The sequence below is a fragment of the Stylophora pistillata genome, chromosome 7 (assembly GCF_964205215.1).
Source record: "Stylophora pistillata chromosome 7, jaStyPist1.2, whole genome shotgun sequence".
Taxonomy (NCBI): domain Eukaryota; kingdom Metazoa; phylum Cnidaria; class Anthozoa; order Scleractinia; family Pocilloporidae; genus Stylophora; species Stylophora pistillata.
Genome location: NC_142525.1, coordinates 21768259 through 21790337, shown reverse-complemented (window position 1 = coordinate 21790337; position 22079 = coordinate 21768259). Strand labels below are relative to the sequence as shown.

The window sequence follows — 22079 nt, the reverse complement described above, 5'->3', positions numbered from 1 at the left end:
AATTGGGAACCGAGCAGGATTAGTGGCATCATACGGAAATCCCGGGACATTGCTAAAGTCGCTTGGTGAATACCCAAAGGCCAGAGAATATTCCGAAAACGCTCTTACCACCAAAATTGAAATCAAATCAAGCATGGAATTATATCAACCTTGGAGATGTTTGTCGATCGTTGCGTGAATTCAAAGTTGCTGACGAATATTATGAGAGGGCAGTGCTCTTATCCAAACATATTGGACAACGTTTAGCAAGGTTATGAAGCCTTCTTAGCTACTCACTTTCAAAGTTTTTCGAGGGAGCTTTCAAAGAAAGTTATCAATACGCTTTTCAATGCATTCAACAATATGAAGAATTGCATACATTTCTTGATGATAAGGATGACTTCAAAACATCATTTCTAGAGGAGCACGGTACCCTTCCCTTTGAGCTGTTAAACAATTTACTTTCCTTTGCCGGAAATTTTCGCCAAGCTCTGAACATCGAAGAATTAGGACGAGCTAGCGGCTTGTCAGCCTTGATGTTTGATCAGTATTGTTTTACAACAGATACCTCATTCAATTCATAGTCATGGACTAGAATTGAAAAAATTATTGAGAAGGAGAATGGTTGTGTATTTCTGTACATTTCGTATCTCCACCATATTGATGGCCACGTGCGTATGTTGATCTTGAAAGCCAGCAGACCCTCATAATTCAGAAGAGTAAAACTAGACGAAAACGATTTTGGGATAGGGTCAGATCTAGATTTGAATGAGTTTTTATCGAAGGCTTTTCGGGGTTTTGGAGTTTTAAAGGACGAGGAGTGCGAAGATGGATCTTTACATGTTAATGAGCAGCAACGTAATTCCTCCGAGCAAGAGATCTCCGCAGGTTCGCGGCTTTTAGAGGAAGACGACGAAGAGGAAGAAATTTCAAGTCTTTCTTTATGTCACAAAATCTGCATTGCCCCGGGGACTAATTTACTTGAGAAGCCCGAAATCATCATCGTTCCTCATAAGAGGTTATACAGAGCTCCGTTTGCAGCACTCAGTGAAAAGGGAGAGAAATGCTTATCGGAAACTCATCGAATCCGCATAGTTCCCTCTTTGGTGACACTCAGGATTATCCAGGAGAGTCCAACGGACTATCATAGTCAGACCGATGCACTAATAGTGGGTGATCCTGAGGTTGGCTGGGTGATGTACAAAGGCGATCTCGCGAAGTGGCCGGCGTTGTTCTGTGCTAGAGAGGAAGCTGAGCTGGTGGCCGTCTAGTTGGTGTTACACGTTAGAATAAGATCTCCTTCCTTCAAGTTCCTTCGTTCTTTATTCCATGTTGGGCGCATTGTCAAGGTAAGTAAGTATTCTTTACGCCCCCTCCGCCATATCATGTCAGCTAGCGCTTGGACCATTCTCCATCTCTTGCGGTTATTAATTTCTCGCTCCTCAAATCGGCCAGGTGGACTGTTTGGCGAGGCTCGTCCGATGAGAAGATGGTTTGGCGTCAGCGCTTCGAAATCGTCAGGATCATCACTGACGGGAGTGAGGGGTCGACTATTAACAATAGCCTCTATCTCGACAAGGACTTATGGAGTGTTCCCTCTGGTAATACCTGGTCATTTATGACAGTCTTCATAGCTCTTTTGACCTGCTTGACCATTGACTCGAATATTACTCCCATGTGTGGGGACGACGGCGGGTTGAAGTACCAAGTGATCCCTTCTCGGGCCAGCTCGCCGGTGATTCGTCCCTGACTCAACGACTTCAAAGCTTCACCTAACTCTCTGTTCGCTCCCACAAAATTAGTTCCGTTGTCTGAACGGATTGTCTTTGGGTTGCCTCTTCTCCCACGAAACCTTCTCAACGTCATGATGAACGAATCAGTACTCAGATCGCCTCCCGCCTCCAGGTGGACCGCACGGGTAGTAAGGCATGTGAAGATACACCCCCACTTCTTATCAGTTACTCTTCCCCTCTTGACACTAATTGTACCAAAATAATCTACACCCGTGTTGGTAAATGGAGGGTAGCTAAGGGTGAGTCGTTCTCTGGGTAAAGAGGCCATCACAGGAATGGTTGGCTTAGCTCTCCTTCTATTACAAAGAAGACATTCATTGATAATTCTTCTAATAAGTGACCTTCCTCGGAGGATCCAGAACTGTTGGCACACGAGAGCCAGTGTGTGCTCCCTTCCTACGTGGAAGAATCTTTCGTGGATGTCTTGAACCAACAATCTAGACAGAGGATGTACCGGGGAAATTAATGCTTGATGTTTTGCTTCAAATGGTATCGGAGGTTTTGTCAGCCGACCTCCAACTCTGATAATTCCATCAACGAGACTGGTTGCAGTGGAAGTAGTGGACTGTTAGACGAGAGAGCTCGGTTCGCTTGCAGGTCCTCGTAGTCGTCCTTAAACGATTCAATTTGAGCTTGTTTACACAAGGCTAGCGAGGCTTCTTCGAGATCGGCGACGCTCAAACACATGCTTTGACGTTCTGGAGGCGGATTCATCTTCTTTATTTTACTCCTCAGAATGAATTTGTATCTCATCCACCAAGCGTACTGCCGACATAGCTTTCTCCAAGAGGAGTACTTCTTCCATTTCACCATGTTTATAGATGAAGTAGTGGACACAGCAAGGACTGAGCCCTTAATTTCTAGCTCAGTTTCATCCACAATTGGTACTTCCTTAGTACTCGGTCATTCTGCTTCAGGCAACATTAGAAATTCTGGACCACTGATCCATCGACATTTGGGAGTCAACTCCTGAATATACTTCCCTCGTGCAGTCATCGGCCACATTCATTTTGCCAGGAATGTGATGCCACTTCTTAACGTCCGATTTCGAGACGATTTCAGCAACTCTGTGAGACACATGCATGCTAAATCTCCGCTGGGTGTTGCTAAGGTAGAGAAGCACTATCCTGGAGTCACTCCAGAAATGCGTTTCATCGATTTCAATGTCGATCTCTTCCACTATCTTAGACCTCAGCCTAGTGGCTACAACGGTAGCCTGTAACACCAGACGCGGAATGGTCAAGGCTTTGATTGGCGCAAGCCTAGTCTTACTTAAAACAAAGCTCACATTGACATCTCCACGAGTCACCGCACGGAAATACGCAACTGCTCCGTAAGCGATTTCTGACGCGTCGCAGAACACGTGTAGTTGTACCTTTAGGCATCGGTCGCGGTGGAAGCCATACCACCGGGGAATCATAATCGTTTGAGAGGATTTCAAACATTCTTTCCAACCTTGCCACTTCTTGAGGATATCGTTGGGCAGCTCGCTATTCCACTCATTCTGGCGTCTCCACAACTCTTGGATGATCAGTTTCGCCGTTATTACGTAGGGCGCGGCAAGGCCTAGGGGATCAAACACGCTACTCGTGGCACTCAATATTCCTCGCTTGGTGTTTGGGAATTTACTCTTCGCTGGTTCAAGACTCAGCAGATCTTGCTCTGCACACCACTTGACGCCTAAGGCTCTTTCTTGAGGCAATCCATTACGATCTAAGTGAATAATGTCGCACGCCACTTCTGACGAAGGGATTGCTGTATGCACTTCTCGGCTGTTTGACATCCACTTCGTTAGGCGAAACCCGCCAGTTGCTAGGATTCCTATCAAATCTTTAGCCAGACCTGTGGCTTCATCGCAGTTTTGCTTCGATGCTAGGAGGTCATCCAGATAGAAATTACTTCCAACAGCGTTGATGGCATCCTCGCTGAATTGCTCTTGCTGATCACGAGCAGTTCTCTGCAACGCAAAGTTTGCGCAATACGGTGACTCCACAGCGCCAAACACGTGAACAGTCATCTTATATTCACTTGGTCTCTTCGTTTCATCTAAGTCTCTCCACAAGAAGCGCAAAGAGTCTCTATCTTTTTCACAAACTCTCACTTGATGAAACATTTGTTCAATGTCCGCCATCACGCCGATCCTTCCAGTTCGAAATCTCATAAGGACCCCTACCAAACTGTTCAACAGGTCGGGGCCAGTCAGAAGCTTGTTATTCAAGGAAACGCCATCAAATTTTGATGCGGCGTCAAAGACCACACGGACCTTTCCAGGCTTGTTTGGATTAACAACTGCAAGGTGTGGTAAGTACCATGTTTTTGGGTTTATCACTTTGGCCTCTTCTTGTGTCATCCTTTGGGCGTGTCCTTTAGTGACACAATCGTTGATGACATTCTGATATTTCTCTGCTAGCTCTGGGTTTTTCTTGAGTTTCTTCTCAGTGGAATGAGGTCTTGAAACTGCCATAGCATAATTGGTAGGCAAGACTGGTTCACATTTCCATAACAGTGCTGTTTTGTAGTGGCCTTCCTCCTTGACTGTGCTGCTTTCAAGGATGGACAGAGCTTGTTTGTCTTCAACTGACTAGGTGGACTCAGAGAGAACTCGCTTGGTTGCGTAAGAGTCGATCTCCCAAAATCGTTCGATTTGATGCTGCAATGTAGTCTCTCTATCTGATGCGAGAAAGTTTGCACTAATTGTTTCACAGTGTCCTTGATTCACATTTCCAAACAGCGTCCATCCAAGAGGGATCTTTACTGTGATGGGCTCATCCCGTCGCCCCTGGCGGACTTCAAGGTGAATCAATAAGTGAGCCATGTCAGCTCCAATGAGAATCATTACGTCACCACCTTGGAGTTCAGGAAGATCTACGTCAGATAAGTGATTCCACTGCTCGACGGTCCTTTTCTTCGACAACTTGAAAGATGGAAAGTTGAGTTTTTTGATGACCCAAGCTCCATGCACCATAACCGGGTCTGGCTGTTCTTTAGAGGGAAGACTAAAGCTTACCCTGTCTAAGTTCTGAGTAGTAGCTTCATTGCCAACTGTATTAATGTTAAAGCGATATGTCTCGCCAACAAGTTGTAAGCGTTCAGCTAAGTCTTTCCTAATCAGGGTTGAGTCACTTCCAGGATCAAGGACAGCATATCTGTCAACCGTGCTCCCTTGACTATGAATTCGAACTGGGAGCACTTGAAGGAGAACCTTCCGCTCAGGTTGAAAACAGACTTGGTTGATGTTGATCTGGACGATGGGAAACGAATTTGACACCGGTTCTGGGTTACGAGCATTTTCCTTTGGAGAAGCCGATGTTTAAATAAAGCTACTTCCCTTACTGGTGAGGCTAGTACACGACTCTACTCGAAGATCCTCATGTAAAAGGGTGTGGTGGGAACGCTCGCACCGTTCTTTAAGACAACGCTCTGTACTTGGGCAATTCTTGACTTGGTGGTTCGTTTTCAAACAATTGAAACAAAGTCCATGTTCCCTTGCAATTTTTCTCCTTTCTTGTAGGTGCTTAGACTTAAATACAGGACAAAAGGCAACAGGGTGTTTGTACTTGCAGTTGACACACCCCTTTTTATTGGATGGGGCTTTCTCCCGCTCTTTGTTCAATGATTGGGTTTGGGGCTAGATTGGAATCTGACAAGTCGCTGCTGTTGCTTAGGGCGTCAGGAGACCTTCCTGTCGTCGTGGCGAGGAAATTTAACTTAAGATTTGGCTTTGCTTTGGAGTACCTTTGTTTCTTGTTCCATTCTTTGCATATGAAACCTTCAAGGGGGTTAAACAGTGTTTCTACTCGCTTGCGTAACCACTTATCAAACTCTACCAGGGTGGATCTATCGCTGCGTCCATCTATGTATTCATACCATCTTACTCGCAGTTTCATGGGTAACCTCATAGTTGCCCTGCTGAGATACTCTGGGGTTCGAAGAATAGCTGACTGACCCATCTTTACACACCATGTCGTACATGCCTTCACTTGGTAATAGTAGTCACGTAATGCTTGCCTATCATTTGAGGGTACATAGGTACTGTTGAGCATGTCATTCAGATAAGCTGTGGGCACACTGTTGGGGTTCCCAAACTGAAGTTTTAAAGTCTTAAGGGCAGTTGGGTAACTATGAACTGTAACACCTAGACTTTCCACTGCTTTCTTAGCTACCCCGTCAAGATTTTGGAATAAATAAGCCATTCTATCTGAGTCGGTGAGGGTTGTGTTGTTGTGAATTTGATCACGAAACCTCTCAATGAATTTACGCCACTCGATAGGTTTTCCTGTGAATTTGAAGAGCTCAAGCGGTGGTAATCGCCACTGTTCTTGAGCTCGAACAAGAGCTACACTAGAATCTGTCTGCAAGCTAGTAAAGGACCACTGAAAGGCTGTCTCCTGGCCTTTTCTCAATTTATCAATAAATGTATCAACCGGGTCTTCTACTTGTAGTGAATGACTGTCATTTCTACTAGGTCCACTAAGGTGAAGGGTTGATGTGCTCCGGCTGGCTGGGGCCCATTGTGTTACGTAAGATGGTTGAGAGTGGTTTGATGGGGCAGTGAAGTTTGACTTGCGAGGAGTTTGGGTTAAGTTGTCATGGCAACTACCACTAGGCGTTGATGCCAGAACAACACTGCCATCCCCCACTCTTGCTGGGCAATAGTTAAATAAAAGCGAGTCGTCTAATTCCGCTGCAAGCGGCGACCTAGCGATAAAGTCAGTGTTTGTAAACATCGTTTACTCCGCCATTTTGAATTCTCAGGTGGGTTACCGCTGTACACCCGTTGCCCGTTGCCCGTTGCCCGTTGCCCGTTGTCCATTCCCCGTTGCCCGTTGCCCGTTGCCCCTTTCAGAATCCGTGGCATATCGCCACGGATTCTGAAAGAGTGTAGTCAGGCGTTATCATCTCCGTAAGCGTTGTTTTTGAATACATCTTTATCGTTGGGTCAGCTACCAACAATGTGGAAATATGCCAATATTACACCGGTGTACAAAAATAGGGAATAGGAATCTTAGAGAGAACTATCGTCAGATTTCACTAACGTGTATTCTATGCAAAATTTTGGAGAAGGTGGTGAGGAATCGAGTCGTTGATTTTTGGTCTGATCAAAATCTTTTCAACCCAGATCAATTCGTGTACCTCAGCGGTAAATCCACTCTATTGCAGCTGTTAGCTTGTTACGATGACTGGGCTAAAGCTAGAAATTTTTCTAAACCTACTGACGTTATCTTTCTAGACATGTCCAAAGCTTTTGATGGTGTACCACACGAGCGTTTATTGCTTAAGCTGAATAGGTACGGCATAGATTGGCCTTTACTGCAGTGGTTTAAACATTTTTTGACAAACAGAATGCAACGCGTTGTTATTAGGGGAAAGTGTTGGGATTGGACGTCAGTGAAGTCCAGGGTGCTCCAAGGAACAATTCTTGGCCCTATTTTGTTTATCATATACATAAATGACATCTCAACACATTTGACATCTACTGTTAAGATTTATGCGGATGATACTAAAATCTACTGTACAATCAGTTCGCCAGATGTTGATATCCCTGCTCTGCAGAGTGACCTAGATCGATTGAGCATATGGGCAAATAAATGGCAGATGCATTTCAATCCGGATAAATGCGAGGTCATGCGTATTACACATAGATAGGATAAAACTTAACCAATTTACTCCCTGGGGGGGGGGGGGGGGCAATTTAGGTCGGTAGAGAACACTAAGGACCTCGGAGTAACCATCTCTTCAGACGTTTCCTGGGGCATGCATGTATCTGCAACGGTAAATAAGGCAAATATAGTACTAGGTAACATAAAGCCATAAAGCGGTCCATTGGAACTAATAGCCAGTACGTGTTTTCGCAGCTCTATAAGTCACTGGTCAAGCCCATACTTGAGTAAGCGGCTCCTGTTTGGAGTCCGTATATGATTAAGGATATTACGGCTGTAGAAAAGGTTCAACCAAGAGCTTCGCGACTAGCTTTAAGGCAGAAACGAGGCGAAATGAGTTACGAACACCGTTGTAGCTTACTAAAATGGCAAACACTAGAAAAGCGGAGAGAGTTTCTATCTCTGGTTCAATGGCCTGATTTATACTGGAGACAGATTATCCGTCTAGGAAGAGCTTGGGCAAGGAACGGTAGCTCGTCTGATAATCCGTCTGTATATAAACGCGGGCAACCAGTCCGATCATCCATCCAGACAAGCTATCGCGATAGTCCGTCTTGTCAGACGAATTATCGCGGATAACTCGTCAAGACGGATGATCCGTCGCTGCGTATAAATGCGGGAAGAAGACGAACTATCCACGAAAACTACACCTCGTTACAAGAAGCCAGCGGTTGTTTTCAATAAATTATCAATTCAAGATGGCGGAAAAGTCAAATGATGGTTCGCACAAGCCCAGAAAGTCAAAAGAAGAACGTGTATGGACGAATACATTAAATGAAATACCTTGCGCTTGTGTTAGCTGAGGAGAAAAAAAGCTTATGTCATTGCCGCCATTTTGAAATTTGCCGCTAATGCCGCACTAAAGCATTTGACTATGGTCCTAGCCTTTTCGTTGTGCTTTCTCGGAAATCCGCTCAAAAAATTCGTCCAGTATAAAACACGGGACGAGTCACACGACACACCGATAGTTTGTCTCATATTCCCTCACGTATTTATACTAGACGGATGATGCTTCTCGACGGATGATCCGTCTCCAGTATAAATCGGGCCAAAATAGTTTTTGGTATTGATCACCTTTCTTTCCCAGATTTCTTTGTGTTTGCCAATAAGCGTACAAAAGCTAACCACGACTATAAACTTTACCTGGAAAGAGCGGTTTGTAATTTTTATAAATATTCTTTCTTCATTCGCATTTTGGGGAAATGGAATAGCTTGCCAGGATACATTGTACACGCCGAATCATTGTCTGTTTTTAAGAGTAGACTTAAAATTTATTTGAATATTTATTGAATATTTATTGAATCTGTAGCCATTAAATTTCATCTTTTGTATGTTTTTAGTCAGGGAAATTGTTTTTATATAGAGCTAACCTTATGATTTTCCCTTTTCAGGATGTATTTTTTATATTTGTGTTGTAGCTTCCTGAATAAACGTTATGTTATGTTATGTGAGCGGGCCGGATGGAGAGAACACTGCCCGCTCTCGGAACCAATCAAATTGCAGGATTCTTAGAATACCACCCGCTCACAAACTGAGAAAAAAATAAATGGCCGAAATTTTTAATTGACAACTGACATTTGCACCCCCCTCCCCATTTAGCTTATTTCTTTCAATGTAACTAAAAATGGTCGGCAATTAAACTTTTGACGCGCGATTTTGTCTCTGCGCCTGCTCGAAGGTGAATAGTAATTGCTAGTAACTTCCCAACGACAGCGGCCTAGGCGAAAATCACTAAATTGACCTGTATGGTATATATACTTAACCGGAACTTGCGACAGTTTTATCCTGAACACATCGAATTTAAAAAAAGAAAGATAAGCACTCTCTAACGGTGTCCCCGATAACAAAATTTTGCCTCATCATTAGAAAGAGCGTTTAATTAAACAAACCATTGATCAACGATCGAATTTTCTTGTCATGTTTTGATTAAATGCCAAAAAAGGGTTCCTAAAGACTTGGTTTACCTTCGACTTCTATTTTTGTTTTGCTCCTTCAGGAAAAACATTAGTTGCGCTGCAACTTTTAAATTCTTGTCCTTTGGAAAGCTTTCATCACGAAAATTGAAGGAGTTTTGGGATTTATTCTTGCCTCCTGATAATTTAAGCTTTGAGAAAATATGGTACGTAATCAATATATTTGTAGTTGGCTGAACAAACAGAAAAATGAATTAATGTTTGAGACGTGCGCGTTAATTGCAAAAAATCTTTCGTTGTCATGTTAATAAAAATCTTGAAAGGAAAGAGATATTTTTACATCAGTTTAATGATATCTGGTAATATCCGTCGTCCGCTAATGTACTCTAATGGTCTTTATTGATTTTATCGTTAACTTTCCCGCAACGAGTATATGTGTTCATGCACGTGGAAAATTTATCCTCTTTTTTTATGAAGTTTTTCAACTAGAGGGTCTTTTATCGACCTCTTCATTCAGTCTATTTTATTGTAATGTACTCTGATAGGAACCGGAAAACAGTTTATATTATGAGCTCTGTTTTAAAATTAAACGAACCAGCTCAGCTTAAAGTGATTATGTTACTTTCCTATAAATGTCAATTTTGAGTTGTGGCTTAATGCATTTTTTCGAAATCCAAGGTCACCATTTTGGGGCATACGTGTTTTTATTTATTTCTTTATTACGAATATTTAGACAGGGTAGCCCAGTTCAGAAAATAGCTGGATCATATGGGTTCTTGATTATTTTAGTTGAACATTCTTTTATCTGTGCCCTTAGTTTTTCTCTTTTCTGAAATGCCAACCACGAGAAAAGCTCTATAAATATGTACAATGTCAAGATAGTGTTCGGTGAACTGCGCTAAAAACAGTTTAATTTTAAGATTGCCAAATGCAGATCTAATGAGATAATTGCCTTGGGTGGCCTATAATCTTTCTCACTGCCTGTCTAACTCCTCTTAATCTCCAACAGTACAAAATTGGATTGAAAGTTGAATTAAGTAAGGGAAGAGTGATCGCCAGTCGAATAGCTACGTTAGACGATGGGTTGTAACCGCGAGTGGTTGCTGAAGCGATTGTAATTCCAAATGGAAGGTAGCAGGTCACCAGAGCTATCTGTACGTACAACCCCGTAAAGACTGTCCTTTTGTACTTGGCAATGTTGAAAGCACTCCTGCGTACGTTCGATTGGTTATCTTGATCAGTGTCTTGCACCTCATTGCAATATTTGCGTAGTTTAAAGAAGATCGTCAAGTAGGACATAGCTGAGATTGTAAGTGCGGAATAAATGAAAGCAGACAGTACGTTGGTAATCAAAGCATGTTTCCAAAACCGTCTCAGGTTGGCGAGGGAAATGTTCAAAAGCCAAATCCAACTAATCACTGCGCGTGTTCGTCTGAAAGTTATTACATACTTGTAGTTCAACTTCAAACAAAGAGCACAAAGTCTGTCTAAACTTATTGCAGTTAAAATGAACAAGGAGACTCCACTTAGAGCTGTACTAAGGATGTCGTTGATGCTTACAAGAATGTAACAAAGCTGCAATCGCCGACTTGCAACCGACAATAACTGGAAGGCAAACAGAGGTTGAGCAAAAACGCCAACACAAAAATCAGTAACCACCAGACATTGATACATGAGTTTGGATGCCGGCTGAAGAGAAGAAGTCTTTCGCAGGGCAAAAAAGACCACAGCATTTCCCAGAGATGTTGAAACGGCAAGGAGAAAATTGAAAGCTGTTAAAAAAATAAGAATCGGTTTCCATGTGTCGAGACGGCGCAGGTCACCAATCGTGTCATCTCGTGGATGTCATCCAAAGTAAAATTCACCATCATTATAAAATTAGTTTTCCTAACAGCGCTTTGATTATGTGGAATCAACTGCTGCAACAACAACCTCCTCAATACAATAATAAATATTTCTTTTCAAATAGAAAGAGATTCTAGCAATATCTATTTATTCAGCAGTTGCTATGAATGACGCGTTATTTAAATCAACAAGTAAGATATCACGTTCGGCAAACAACGGCAAGTAATCACATCGCAGTATGATAACATTTTGAAGCCAACGATTAGTTTCATAAACCTTGATCCGTAAATCTCCGTTAAATGGATAACTAACACCTCTAACAACTCAACGAGTTTGCTGGACTATTTATTTGTGAGGCGTGCCGAAAAAGTTCATTTCTCATCGTGCTAGTCAAATATCATTCTTAATCAATTTAATTTTAGATTTTGATGATATCAGGCTGTGTTCATTATTCTATCCATTGATAAATTTGCTCGGACTTCCTCTAGTTTTTGACGAAAAAAAATGGGAGTGGATAAACAAATTGATAAGTCGTAATCTTATATTACGTTGGTAAAATTTTAGATTTTACGAATGTGTAGCCATGGCCAGCCGCAAAACCTATTAAATTTGCGTCAAGCTTAGGATCAGTTCGTTTGGTACTCAATTGAAACCTTGTTAACAGATGAAGAGTTTTTGAAAGTTTGCGCATTAGTTCAAAAATAATAGATTTTTGCGATAACTACCTCAAAAGATTAAATCAAGGAGTGTATTATAAATGTATAGATCAAAAGCACCCGCAAAATAAAGCGTCAGTAGTTCAGGAGAATGCTAGCGACTCGTTTTTCATCGATACCAGTTTGTAAGGGGGGTATGAACAACAAACCATGTTTTTCTTTTCAGTACCCCATTAGGAAGCTTCTTCAAACTTTTTTTCTGAACAAAACTTTTAATCTGAACAAAAAGCAGTTTCTTAACATGTGTTAGGGATAATGTTTCGAACCGGTTGAGATATTATACAGATTTTTCAACCCTCATCATTCTGTCTACGCCCCAAAGTGGTGTGTTCTCAGATCAAATTTAGTAAGATTTGCTTGTTTCTTCCATTGCTTCATGTACGTTGGGTAAAAAGATAAACAAGAAAGGCAAAGACAGATGCAAGAGGTGCATTTACATATTACGTCATATCTAAAAGATATGAAGATTAGCGGCTATAAAACCTCTCTTGCTTAGACCACGTGGTATTCTGGGTAACAAAAAAATTGGACGAGGCCTGGTTTGAACAGTTGTTTTCGTAACAGTACAAATTTTTTTTTACCGTATCAAGCGGTCGCCCTGTACATGTATAAGCGGTTGGTTTTCATAGTCCCGAACTGTTCCCCCTCTGTCACTAAAAGTGATTGATTGGTCACCTCACGGTTAAGCGGACCTGGTCTCCTTTGAGTGAGTCCTAATGTGTATCAAGCGGTCATCCCGCCATTCCCCGTCGGTGGCCGCACAATAAAAGTTGACCGCTAAATACTATGTATTTATTGAATGAGTTTGGTCTAGCTGGACGGGAAAGCATTTGGTTCGAGGTCATGACGAACGGACCGAGTGCAGCGAGGTCCGTGCTTCATGATCAAGAGCCAAATATTTTCCCGTCCGGCCATACCAAAGTCAGTCAATAAGCTTTTATCATGTGACCACTAGTTGTTGAAAATTTCAACCTAAATAGAACGCGATAGACGGGCACACGTGTGTCAACTTAACGGCCTGCTCCCAGTTGGCTTGTTAGCTCAATTGGTAGAGCGCTGCACTAGTATCGCAGAGGTCAGTGGTTCGAATCCCGTACAGGCCTGATTTTTTTCAGGTCTAATTTTCTCTATTGCATAAATGGCGCTCTCCCCTGCAAGGATCGTGTATCATACGTATCTATAACCGCAGTTCAAAATATATGAACTTCATATCTTCATCGTATCTGAGATGTCTATTGTTTACGTCCACCAACACGGCGGCAATGACGTAACGTGCATTCCACCTATTCTTTGCTTAAGTCATTAGTCTTTGCCCTAACAACAATCTTCTCAAATCCAATTTGGCGGCTATTCAAGCAGGCATGTCTTTCATTCTGGTTGACACTCCCAATTTTGCATAAGAGCTTCAGAAAATCACTGAAAAATAACCTAACCACTCTGAGGTGCCCATGTCGTCATCAAAGACTTGAAGAAGCCTGAACAGAAAATTTAGTAACAAATTATTAAAAAGTGTAAGTACAGAATGACAGAGTGTTACCCAGTAAACAAATTACAACTATTTTTTGCGTAAGTCATTAGTTTCTACCATAACAATAATATTCTCAAACCAAATTTGGAGGCTATTCAAGCAGGCATGTCTCTCATTCTGGTTGATGCACCCAATTTTGCTTAGAAGCTTTAGAAATCGCTAAAAAAAAAGCTTATCTGCTCTGTGATGTCCAAGTTGTCAACAAAGCCTTAACGAAGCCTTGCAGCAGGACATTCAAGTTTGCCCAAATTTACAAGCACTCCAGCCTTTACTATCGATGTAATAAAGCATTGTACTCGTTAACGAAATTCACACGGCTAATAGAATTATAATCCACCCAAGAGGAGTAAATGCTATTAATATTAGACAGAAAACAATGTCATCTACCTTGGTTTAAAAACTGCGATAATTGTTCTGTGCTATAGTTCCCAATCAGCATGAGGTTTGAACATTGGATTCTGTTAAAAAGGACTGAACAGAAAAGCTCGCTGCTTATCCAGCAATTGTTGGAACAGTACTTACACCTTCCCCTATAGTCACATTTTCGTTTTTGATTTCTTTAATAAACCATAAGATAAAAGATACATATCCTATGTTACATAAACGAAAAACTGTGTAATGAAAAATTACAATAATATACTATGGCCAAAATTAAATTATGTAATTATAACAGGTTGTGTTCAAAAATTAGTCTATTTACAAATGTGGTCATGAATCGTTCTGTGTTAATCTTTGGGCGGAGGCAAACCTTGCGACGTAAATGCTCCATGCAGCTACCAAATTCCTTCAAATGAAAACCTTCATTACAACTTTTCAAACATCTCGTAAAATAGGTTAGTTTAGTTAAGAATTACTCACAACGTGTAATTCAGTTGAACCAACAGGCAGCTAGCTCTGCTCCGTTGGACGAGTGTTTATGATACCATTCCTTATTCTCGCTTAGCTGAACCTAGCCTCAGGTTGTCTATTTTTTTTTAATCTTTTCTACCATTTCTTTTGTTCATAATTCTACTCTACGTTACTTGTGGTTAATTTTTTTTTTTCTGGCTAGCTTACATTTTGTATTTCTGGCCATTTCTAGTCAAGCCTGCAAGTCTGTTCAAGACGACATTAGGTTACAAAGTAGGAATACGTGAGTCAATATCTACCAATTACTGCAGGTCTTCCTCAATTTTCCATACTTTAACATTATAGCAGTTACCCGTAAATCCAGTCATCAAACATACGCATTCGTGACTCTATATCTTCACCTTGGGCAGAATTTAAAAGGGTGACAGCAAACTTAACTGTGGTAAAAAATACTACTACATCCTATGTGGTCTTCATAAACTAAACATTCCATCTTAAAATTTTACTCAAATCAGAAAAAAAGGACAAAGATCATAAGAAACTACTTCATTGAATAAAATTACTTTAAGCTTCCTTTTTACATCAGTCTAATGATATCTGGTAATATCCGTCGTCTGCTAACGTACTCTAATGGTCTTTAGCGATTTTATCATTAATTTTCCCCAAACGAGTATAAATGTTCATGTTAATTTGAGAACTTTAACATTATATAGCACTTGGAGCCTTGTTGCACGTCGAAAAATTTTCATCGTTTTCAAGACGTTTTTCAACAAAAGGGTTTTTCATCAACCTCTTCATTCAGTCAATTTAATTGTCATTTCTCTCTGATAGGAACTGGAAAACGGTTTATATCATCTGCTCTGTTTTCAAATTGAACGAACCAGCTCAGCTTAAAGTGATTTTTTACTCTTCTATAAATGTCGTTTTTGAGTTTTGGCTTAGTTGACCCTTAAATATTTCCCAAGAAAATAGCCTCAACTTTACTAATGCGTTTTTTCGAATTCCAAAGTCGCCATTTTCGGGCATACGTGTGACGTTCTTGATTATTTTAGTTGAACATTCCATAATCTGAGCCCCTAGTTTTTCTCTTTTCTGAAATGCCAACCATGAGAAAAGCCATATAAATATGTACAATGTCAAGTTAGTCTTCGATGAACAGCGCTAAAAATTGCATAAATAGCGCTATCTACTGCGAGGATCGTGTATCATACGTATTTCTAAAGATTGCCAAATGCAAATCTACTGAGGTAATTGCCTTGGGTGGCCTACAATATTTCTCACTGCCTGTTTAACCCCTTGTCTAACTCCTCTTAATCTCCAGCAGTACAAAATTGGATTTAAAGATGAATTAAGTAAGGCAAGAGTGATTGCCAGTCGAACAGCTACGTTAGACGATGGGTTGTAACCGCGAGTGCCCGTTAAAGCGATTGTAATTCCAAATGGAAGATAGCAGGTCACCAGAGCTATCTGTACGTACAACCCCGTAAAGACTGTCCTTTTGTACTTGGCAATGTTGAAAGCACTCCTGCGTACGTTCGATTGGTTAACTTGATTAGTGCCTTGCAGCTCATGACAATATTTGCGTAGTTTAAGGAAGATCGTCAAGTAGGACATAGCTGAGATTGTAAGTGCGGAAAAAATGAAAGCGGACATTAAATTGTTAAACAAAACAAGCCTCCAAAACCGTCTCAGGTTGGCGAGGGAAATGTTTAAAAGCCAAATCCAAATAATCACCGCGAGTGTTCGTCTGAAAGTTATTACATACTTGTAATTCAATCTCAAGCAAAGAGCACAAAGTCTGTCTAAACTTATTGCAGTTAAAATGAACAAGGAGACTCCACTTAGAACTTTACCGAGGATGTTATTGATGCTTACAAGAATGTAACAAAGCTGCAATCGCCGACTTGCAACTGAAAACAACTGGAAGGCAAACAGAGGTTGGGCAAAAACGCCAACACAAAAATCGGTAACCACCAGGCATTGATACATGAGTTTGGATGCTGGTTGAAGAGAAGAAATCTTTCGCAAGGCAAAAAAGACCGCAGTATTTCCCAGAGACGCTGAAATGGCAAGGAGAAAGTTTAAAGCTGAAAGAAAAAATAAGAATCGGTTTCCTTGTGTTGAGGCAGCGCAGGTGACCAATCGAGTCATCTCGTAGATGTTATTTAAAGTAAAATTCACCATCATTATAAAATTAGATTTCCTAACAGCTTTTTGATTATGTGGAATCGACCGCAGCAACAACAACCTCTTCAACACAATAATCAATATTCCTTTACAGATCATCAAAAGAGATTTTAGCAATATCTATTTATTCAGCGGTTGCTATGAATGACGCGATACTGATTTTAATCAAAAAGTAAGATATCACGTTCGGCAAACATTGGCAAATAATCACATCGCAGTATAATAACATTTTGAAGCCATTGATTGGTTTCATAAAACCAACGAATTTGTTGGACTAATTTATTTGTGAGGCATGCCAAAAAAGTAAATATTTCTTCGTGTTAGTCAAATATCATGCTTCATCAATTTAATTTTAGAATTTGATAATATCAGGCGGTGTTCATTATTCTTCCCATTTATAAATTTGCGAGGACTTCCTCTTAACTTTTGACGAAAAAAATTGAAGTGGATAAACAAATTGATAAGTCATAATCTTACGTCGGTAATATTTTAGAATTTACGAATATGTAGCCATGGCCAGACGAAAAATCAAACTGAATTTGCTGTCGAGCTTAGGATCAGTTTGTTTGGTACTCAAGTGAAACCTTGTTAACAGGTGAGAATTTTTTGAAAGTTGGCGCATTAGTTAAAAAATAATAAATTTTTGCGATAACTACCTTCAAAGATTAAATCATGGAGTGTATTATAAATGTATAGATCAAAAGCACCCGCAAAATAAGGCGTCAGTAGTTCAGGAGAATACTATCGACTCGTTTTTCATCGATTCCAGTTTGTAAGGGGGGTATGAACAACAAACCAGGGTTATTTTTCAGTCCTCCATTAGCCAGCTCCGTGAATTTTTTTTTCTGGTCAAAACTTTTAATCTGAAAGAAAAGCAGTTTCTTAACATGTGTTAGGGATAACGTCTCGAACCGGTTGAGATATTATACAGATTTTTCAACGCTCATCCGTCTACGCCCCAAAGTGATGTGTTCCCAGATCAAATTTAGTGAGGGAATGACAAATTCAGTAAAGGAAATTTAGTAAGGAATGACAAGGACACATCGAAACCAGTTGCTAGACATTTTAATTTACTTAATCATTCTAAGCAACATATGGTAATCTGCGGTCTTTTCTTAAACTTAGGTAGCACGGAAAGCCGTAAAACTCTTGAACAAAAGCTCTTTTTTCAAACCGGCAGTCTAAATCCCACAGGGATCAACGGACGCTTTTCATTCCACTAATTTATTCGTGTTTTTCTTGTTGCCATGTTCCCACCAATAACGTAGCTCCATTTTCTGCCTTTAAATGCACACACAACCAACAATTCCCCTATTCGCTCCGACGAAGGGCTAACGCTCGAAACGTCAGCTTTTGTAATCGTTACGGTAGCCAATTTACCATTTCAACTTTGTTGATATATCCAAATTTAGTAAGATTTGCTTGTTTTTTCCATTGCTTCATGTACGTGGGGTAAAAAGATAAACAAGAAAGGCAAAGACAGATGCAAGAAGTGCATTTACATATTACGCCATATGTAAATGATTATGAAGATTAGCAACTATAATGCTCTTTTGCTTAGACCACGTGGTGTTCAGGATAACAAAGAAATTTGAGGACGCCTGGTTTGTACAGTTGTTTTCTTAACATTACAAAATTTTGTTTTCCGTATCAAGCGGTCGCCTGTACATGTACAAGCGGTTGGTTGTCATAGTCCCGAACTGTCCCCCCTCTGTCACTAAAAGTGATTAAATGGTCACCTTTGTTAAGCGGACCTGGTCTCCTTTGAGTGAGACCCAATGTGTATCAAGCGGTCATCCCGCCATTACCCGTGGGTGACCGCAAGACAAAGGTTGACCGCTTAATACTATGTATTTATTGACTGAGTGGAAGGGCCGGACGAGAAAACATTTGACTCGGTGTCATGACGTACGGACCAAGTGCAGCGAGGTCCGTGCCTCATGATCAAGAGCCGAATATTTTCCCATCCGGGCGGACCAAACTGAGTCAATAAGCATTTTATCATATGACCACTAGTTGTTGAAAATTTCAGCCTAAGTAGGACGCGATAGACAGACACGCAGTCACACGAGCACAAAAAAGTTCTGCAATTAAAACTTTTCTTTTTTTTAATTCAGAACAAGAAACTCCTAATTCCTTGATTTTTTTTCTCATTTCAGTTTGCAACAGAGCGAAGTGAGGTTTCAGCAGGTGACAAACGGCTTATTCGGAACCAGCTCACGTCAATCCTTCCGGCCCCGCACACGTCAGCTTTTCCAATGGTTTTCTATGGGATTGCGCGAGCGAGACTGGATGGGTCATATGATAAAATACAGTTTTGAATATATGAGTTGGAGTTCTTCCATTTTAAATCTTGCCATGTTTTGATTAGTCTAGCTGAGTTTCCAAAATCAGTTGATGTTGGCTACATAAGGAAAATTTTGGATACTCTTGACCCTCGCAAGGCTGTTGGTTGCGATAAGATATCTCAGAGGCTACTTCGTTTATCCTCACCTGTTATTGCCGAGCCGGTTACCCGTTTAATCAATTATTTTACTACCAATCGTCAATGGCCAATAGTTTGGAAAAGCAGTGACGTTGTTCCTGTTTTCAAGAAGGAAAGTATGACGGATAAGATCTGCTATCGTCCAGTTTCTGTTCTGACTTCCTTATCGAAATTATATGAGAAGGTTTTGTTCGATCAAATCTATGAAGCCTTTTATTGGCGACTCTCACCGAACCTGTCTGGCTTTCTCAAGGGTCACTCGTGTTGCACGGCCTTATTGAAATTGACTGAAGATTGGAGAGCCTGTCTTGACAGAAGAGAAGCTGTTGCAGCGGTGGCTATCGACTTAAGTAAAGCTTTTGACTCTGTTTGTCACCCGCTTCTCCTAGCTAAATTAAAGGCATATGGTTTTACGCATGATGCGCTGGAAACTATGACCGCTTACCTTACTGGACGGAGACAGAGAGTCAAACTTGATGGTGTATATTCTTCGTGGAGAACCGTTAAAACTGGTGTACCACAGGGTTCCCTGTTGGGTCCACTCTTATTTAATTTGTATGTTAATGATCTTAATTATTTTATTACTAATACGTCCTTGAGGCTATACGCTGACGACACTACTCATTACGCCTCTGATGTCTCACCAACAGTATTGCAGTATATAATTAACTCTGATCTGAGCGTTCTATCGAGATGGTTCTCAATGAATTTTTTACAGATTAATGCCGCCAAAACGCAAGCTTTCGCTATTGGCCCGTCTTCATACCAGTATGATTTCCATCTTAATGATTCTAATGTCCATACAAAGAACACACTCAAAATCCTTGGGGTGGTCCTAGATAGCAAATTAACATTTAAAGCGCACATAAAGCAACAGCTGAATAAAGGATGCGCAAAGGCTTCGGCTTTGCGGAGAATACGTAAGTTTATTTCAAAGGACGTGTTATTTCGTTTATATAAGGCCTATGTTCTCCCTCATCTTGAGTACTGCAGTCCCCTTTTACTGGGAGTAGGTAACGCGGAGACTGCTAAAATAGAGACAACTAATTACTTTATATTAAGAACTATATTAGGCTTCTCGAAGTCTGTGTCATACGACTTCCTCCTCAAGTTGGCCGACATTAAGTCTTTGGAGAATCGTAGGCAATTCCAATCGTTAGTTATGTCATATAAGTGCTTGTATGATAAGGGGGCTCCTTATATAAGTGATTTTTTTCATTTTAGAAATGTACCGTATAGTTTACGCGGGCTCAGTACAAGGCTAGATTTACCTCCTTTTAATATTGAGTTTTTACATGGGTCTTTTTCATTTTTAGCTAGTAAACTTTGGAATGCGCTACGCCCTAGACTCAGAGAATCTCAAGATATTGTTTCATTCAAGCGTTCTCTTAAAGCCCACATGGCTTAGTCGTAGTGATTGTAAATATCGTTATTGTTAATATTGTTAATATTGTAACTTTTTATTGATAGCTCTTGTCCATGATCTTCGATCCTGTTTTTAGTTATTTAATAGATCTACTTATTATTTGTATTCTTACAGAAATTATGTTTTATTTCTAATTGCATATACACGTACACGTTTTAACGAGAACTTCTGTACTCCTAGGTGTCACGTGTTTAAATAAAGGATTGATTGATTGATTGATTGGCGTTTAGCGCGTCTTTCACTAGGCCATTAGGGACTTTAAAAACAATAGATCTAATTGGCAGAACAATAGCCCAGCACGTGCGTTTTAAAGGTAAGAATTGGGACTTATCGTCATGTTATAGTTTTTTATCACATGTAATTTAGCAGTTGTATTGCACTTATCCTTAGAAGATCAATTCGTAACCCGTTTGAGTTAAACTTATGATATTGGTGGCTAGTGGGTTGTAAAGCCAATATAGGAACTCTCTCGTTGAAAAGGCTTTTAATGGCTGCCACTAGGCCAGGGTTTAATCCTTTCATAGAAGTTGTATGTAATCTATTAATGTAATCCATTAAAAACAAATGTATCACTTTGATGATGGCTGTGTTACCTAAGGTTTTTACAAAATAAAACATATAAGGATTCAAAATACCTAGACTTGACCCAAGGTAAACGTTTTAAGAAGAATGCATACAATAATTATAATTGTTCCATACGTGTAGCTAACATGGGTGTTTACTAACAAGAAAGGATAAGCAGTTAAATTTCTTAAACTCTTTCCTAGAACTTAACTTCTCCTAAAAAATTCAGACTCACCTAAGTGTCCCAAAAGAGTTGGGTATCTCGAGCGTGTGTGGCGAAAGTCTGGATTCCAGATAGCATAGGGCTGAACAAAAAAATCACATGACACTAAGTAAGCTTAAAAATAACGACTTTTCCCTTCATTTTGGATGGTTTAACAATAAGCTTCAGCCTTCTGAGGAAATTTCTTTCTCCAAACATTACCATTTGAAATATTGGCTTTCACAGTACGAGAGATTTCATTTTGTTCAAAGTTTGGTCATATTTATGCTTTTAAGAACCCTTCACTCAGAATTTCACGTGATTTGCAGTGGCAATAGGGATACGGTACGAATACAACCTTTAGCAAGCAAATGCTGAGTGCTGGTCAGATTTTAACGAATGAGACCAATAGAAAATGTGGCTGTTGCGCTTGCACTAAGAATTAATTGTGTATTATTTCGTCATTTAGTGAAAATTCACTGCCGAGTTCCGATTACACTGCATCTTTCTTGTATCTCTGCTGTCTTCTTGTTGTTTTCTCTATATATACTTTTTGTCTCCTCTGTTGGATAACTAAAAATATATATAGCAGAAATGAAACTTCTGCAATGTCAATCATTTTAGCTATATATGTCTTCGTAATGTAAAAAGGTGAAGTCTGTTTACGAGCCTAGTGGCTCATTAGGCCGGTGCTTAACTCCGGTTTCTGTAGCATGAAGCGACTAGGAGTATTTCTATTCCTCCCTGGATGGGATGCCAGTCCATTGCAGGGTTACCCCCAGCATTAAATTGCCGGTACCCATTTAAACAGCTGGGTGAAGAGAGGCATTGTGAGAGTAAAGTGTCTTGCCTAAGAACACAACACAATGTCCCGGCCGGGGCTCGAATTCGGACCACTCGATCCGGAGTCGAGCGCACTAACCATGAGGCCA

At 40.5% G+C, this 22079-nt stretch overlaps 4 protein-coding genes and 1 pseudogene across 4 annotated transcripts; all 5 read right to left on the bottom strand.

Moving 5' to 3' along the window:
* Positions 1–1545: 1545 nt before the first annotated feature.
* On the bottom strand, positions 1546–2585 carry LOC148727086 (uncharacterized). The gene is made up of 2 exons (XM_088726429.1): positions 2293–2585; positions 1546–2209 (listed from the first exon to the last, which is right to left on the bottom strand). Exons 1-2 carry the CDS (start codon positions 2583–2585, stop codon positions 1546–1548), a joined length of 957 nt encoding a protein of 318 aa, XP_088582555.1.
* A 100-nt stretch (positions 2586–2685) lies between these two features.
* Positions 2686–4236, bottom strand: LOC148727085 (uncharacterized). Its single transcript, XM_088726428.1, has one exon. It carries the CDS (start codon positions 4234–4236, stop codon positions 2686–2688), a length of 1551 nt encoding a protein of 516 aa, XP_088582554.1.
* Positions 4237–4353: 117 nt separating this feature from the next.
* LOC148727084 (uncharacterized) lies at positions 4354–5965 on the bottom strand. Its single transcript, XM_088726427.1, has 3 exons — positions 5508–5965; positions 5235–5292; positions 4354–5064 (listed from the first exon to the last, which is right to left on the bottom strand). The coding sequence occupies exons 1-3, from the start codon at positions 5963–5965 to the stop codon at positions 4354–4356; spliced, it is 1227 nt and encodes a 408-aa protein (XP_088582553.1).
* Positions 5966–9889: 3924 nt separating this feature from the next.
* LOC148727083 (histamine H2 receptor-like) lies at positions 9890–11516 on the bottom strand (annotated as a pseudogene).
* Positions 11517–14029: 2513 nt separating this feature from the next.
* Positions 14030–16551, bottom strand: LOC148727082 (histamine H2 receptor-like). The gene has a single exon (XM_088728888.1). The coding sequence runs from the start codon at positions 16468–16470 to the stop codon at positions 15523–15525; it is 948 nt and encodes a 315-aa protein (XP_088585014.1). The 5' UTR covers positions 16471–16551; the 3' UTR covers positions 14030–15522.
* Between the last annotated feature and the right edge of the window lie 5528 nt (positions 16552–22079).

Excerpts from the sequence above, each read along its gene's own strand:
- LOC148727086 (XM_088726429.1), bottom strand. The coding sequence starts at position 2,585 with ATGGTGAAATGGAAGAAGTACTCCTCTTGGAGAAAGCTATGTCGGCAG. Across the intron at positions 2,210-2,292 it reads TCGTTGATGGAATTATCAGA|ATTGTTGGTTCAAGACATCC; the intron begins GTTGGAGGTCGG and ends TCCTCTGTCTAG.
- LOC148727085 (XM_088726428.1), bottom strand. The coding sequence starts at position 4,236 with ATGGCAGTTTCAAGACCTCATTCCACTGAGAAGAAACTCAAGAAAAAC.
- LOC148727084 (XM_088726427.1), bottom strand. The coding sequence starts at position 5,965 with ATGGCTTATTTATTCCAAAATCTTGACGGGGTAGCTAAGAAAGCAGTG. Across the intron at positions 5,293-5,507 it reads GAATGGAACAAGAAACAAAG|TCTAAGCACCTACAAGAAAG; the intron begins GTACTCCAAAGC and ends CCTGTATTTAAG. Across the intron at positions 5,065-5,234 it reads ACATGGACTTTGTTTCAATT|GAAAATGCTCGTAACCCAGA; the intron begins GTTTGAAAACGA and ends GCTTCTCCAAAG.
- LOC148727082 (XM_088728888.1), bottom strand. The coding sequence starts at position 16,470 with ATGATGGTGAATTTTACTTTAAATAACATCTACGAGATGACTCGATTG.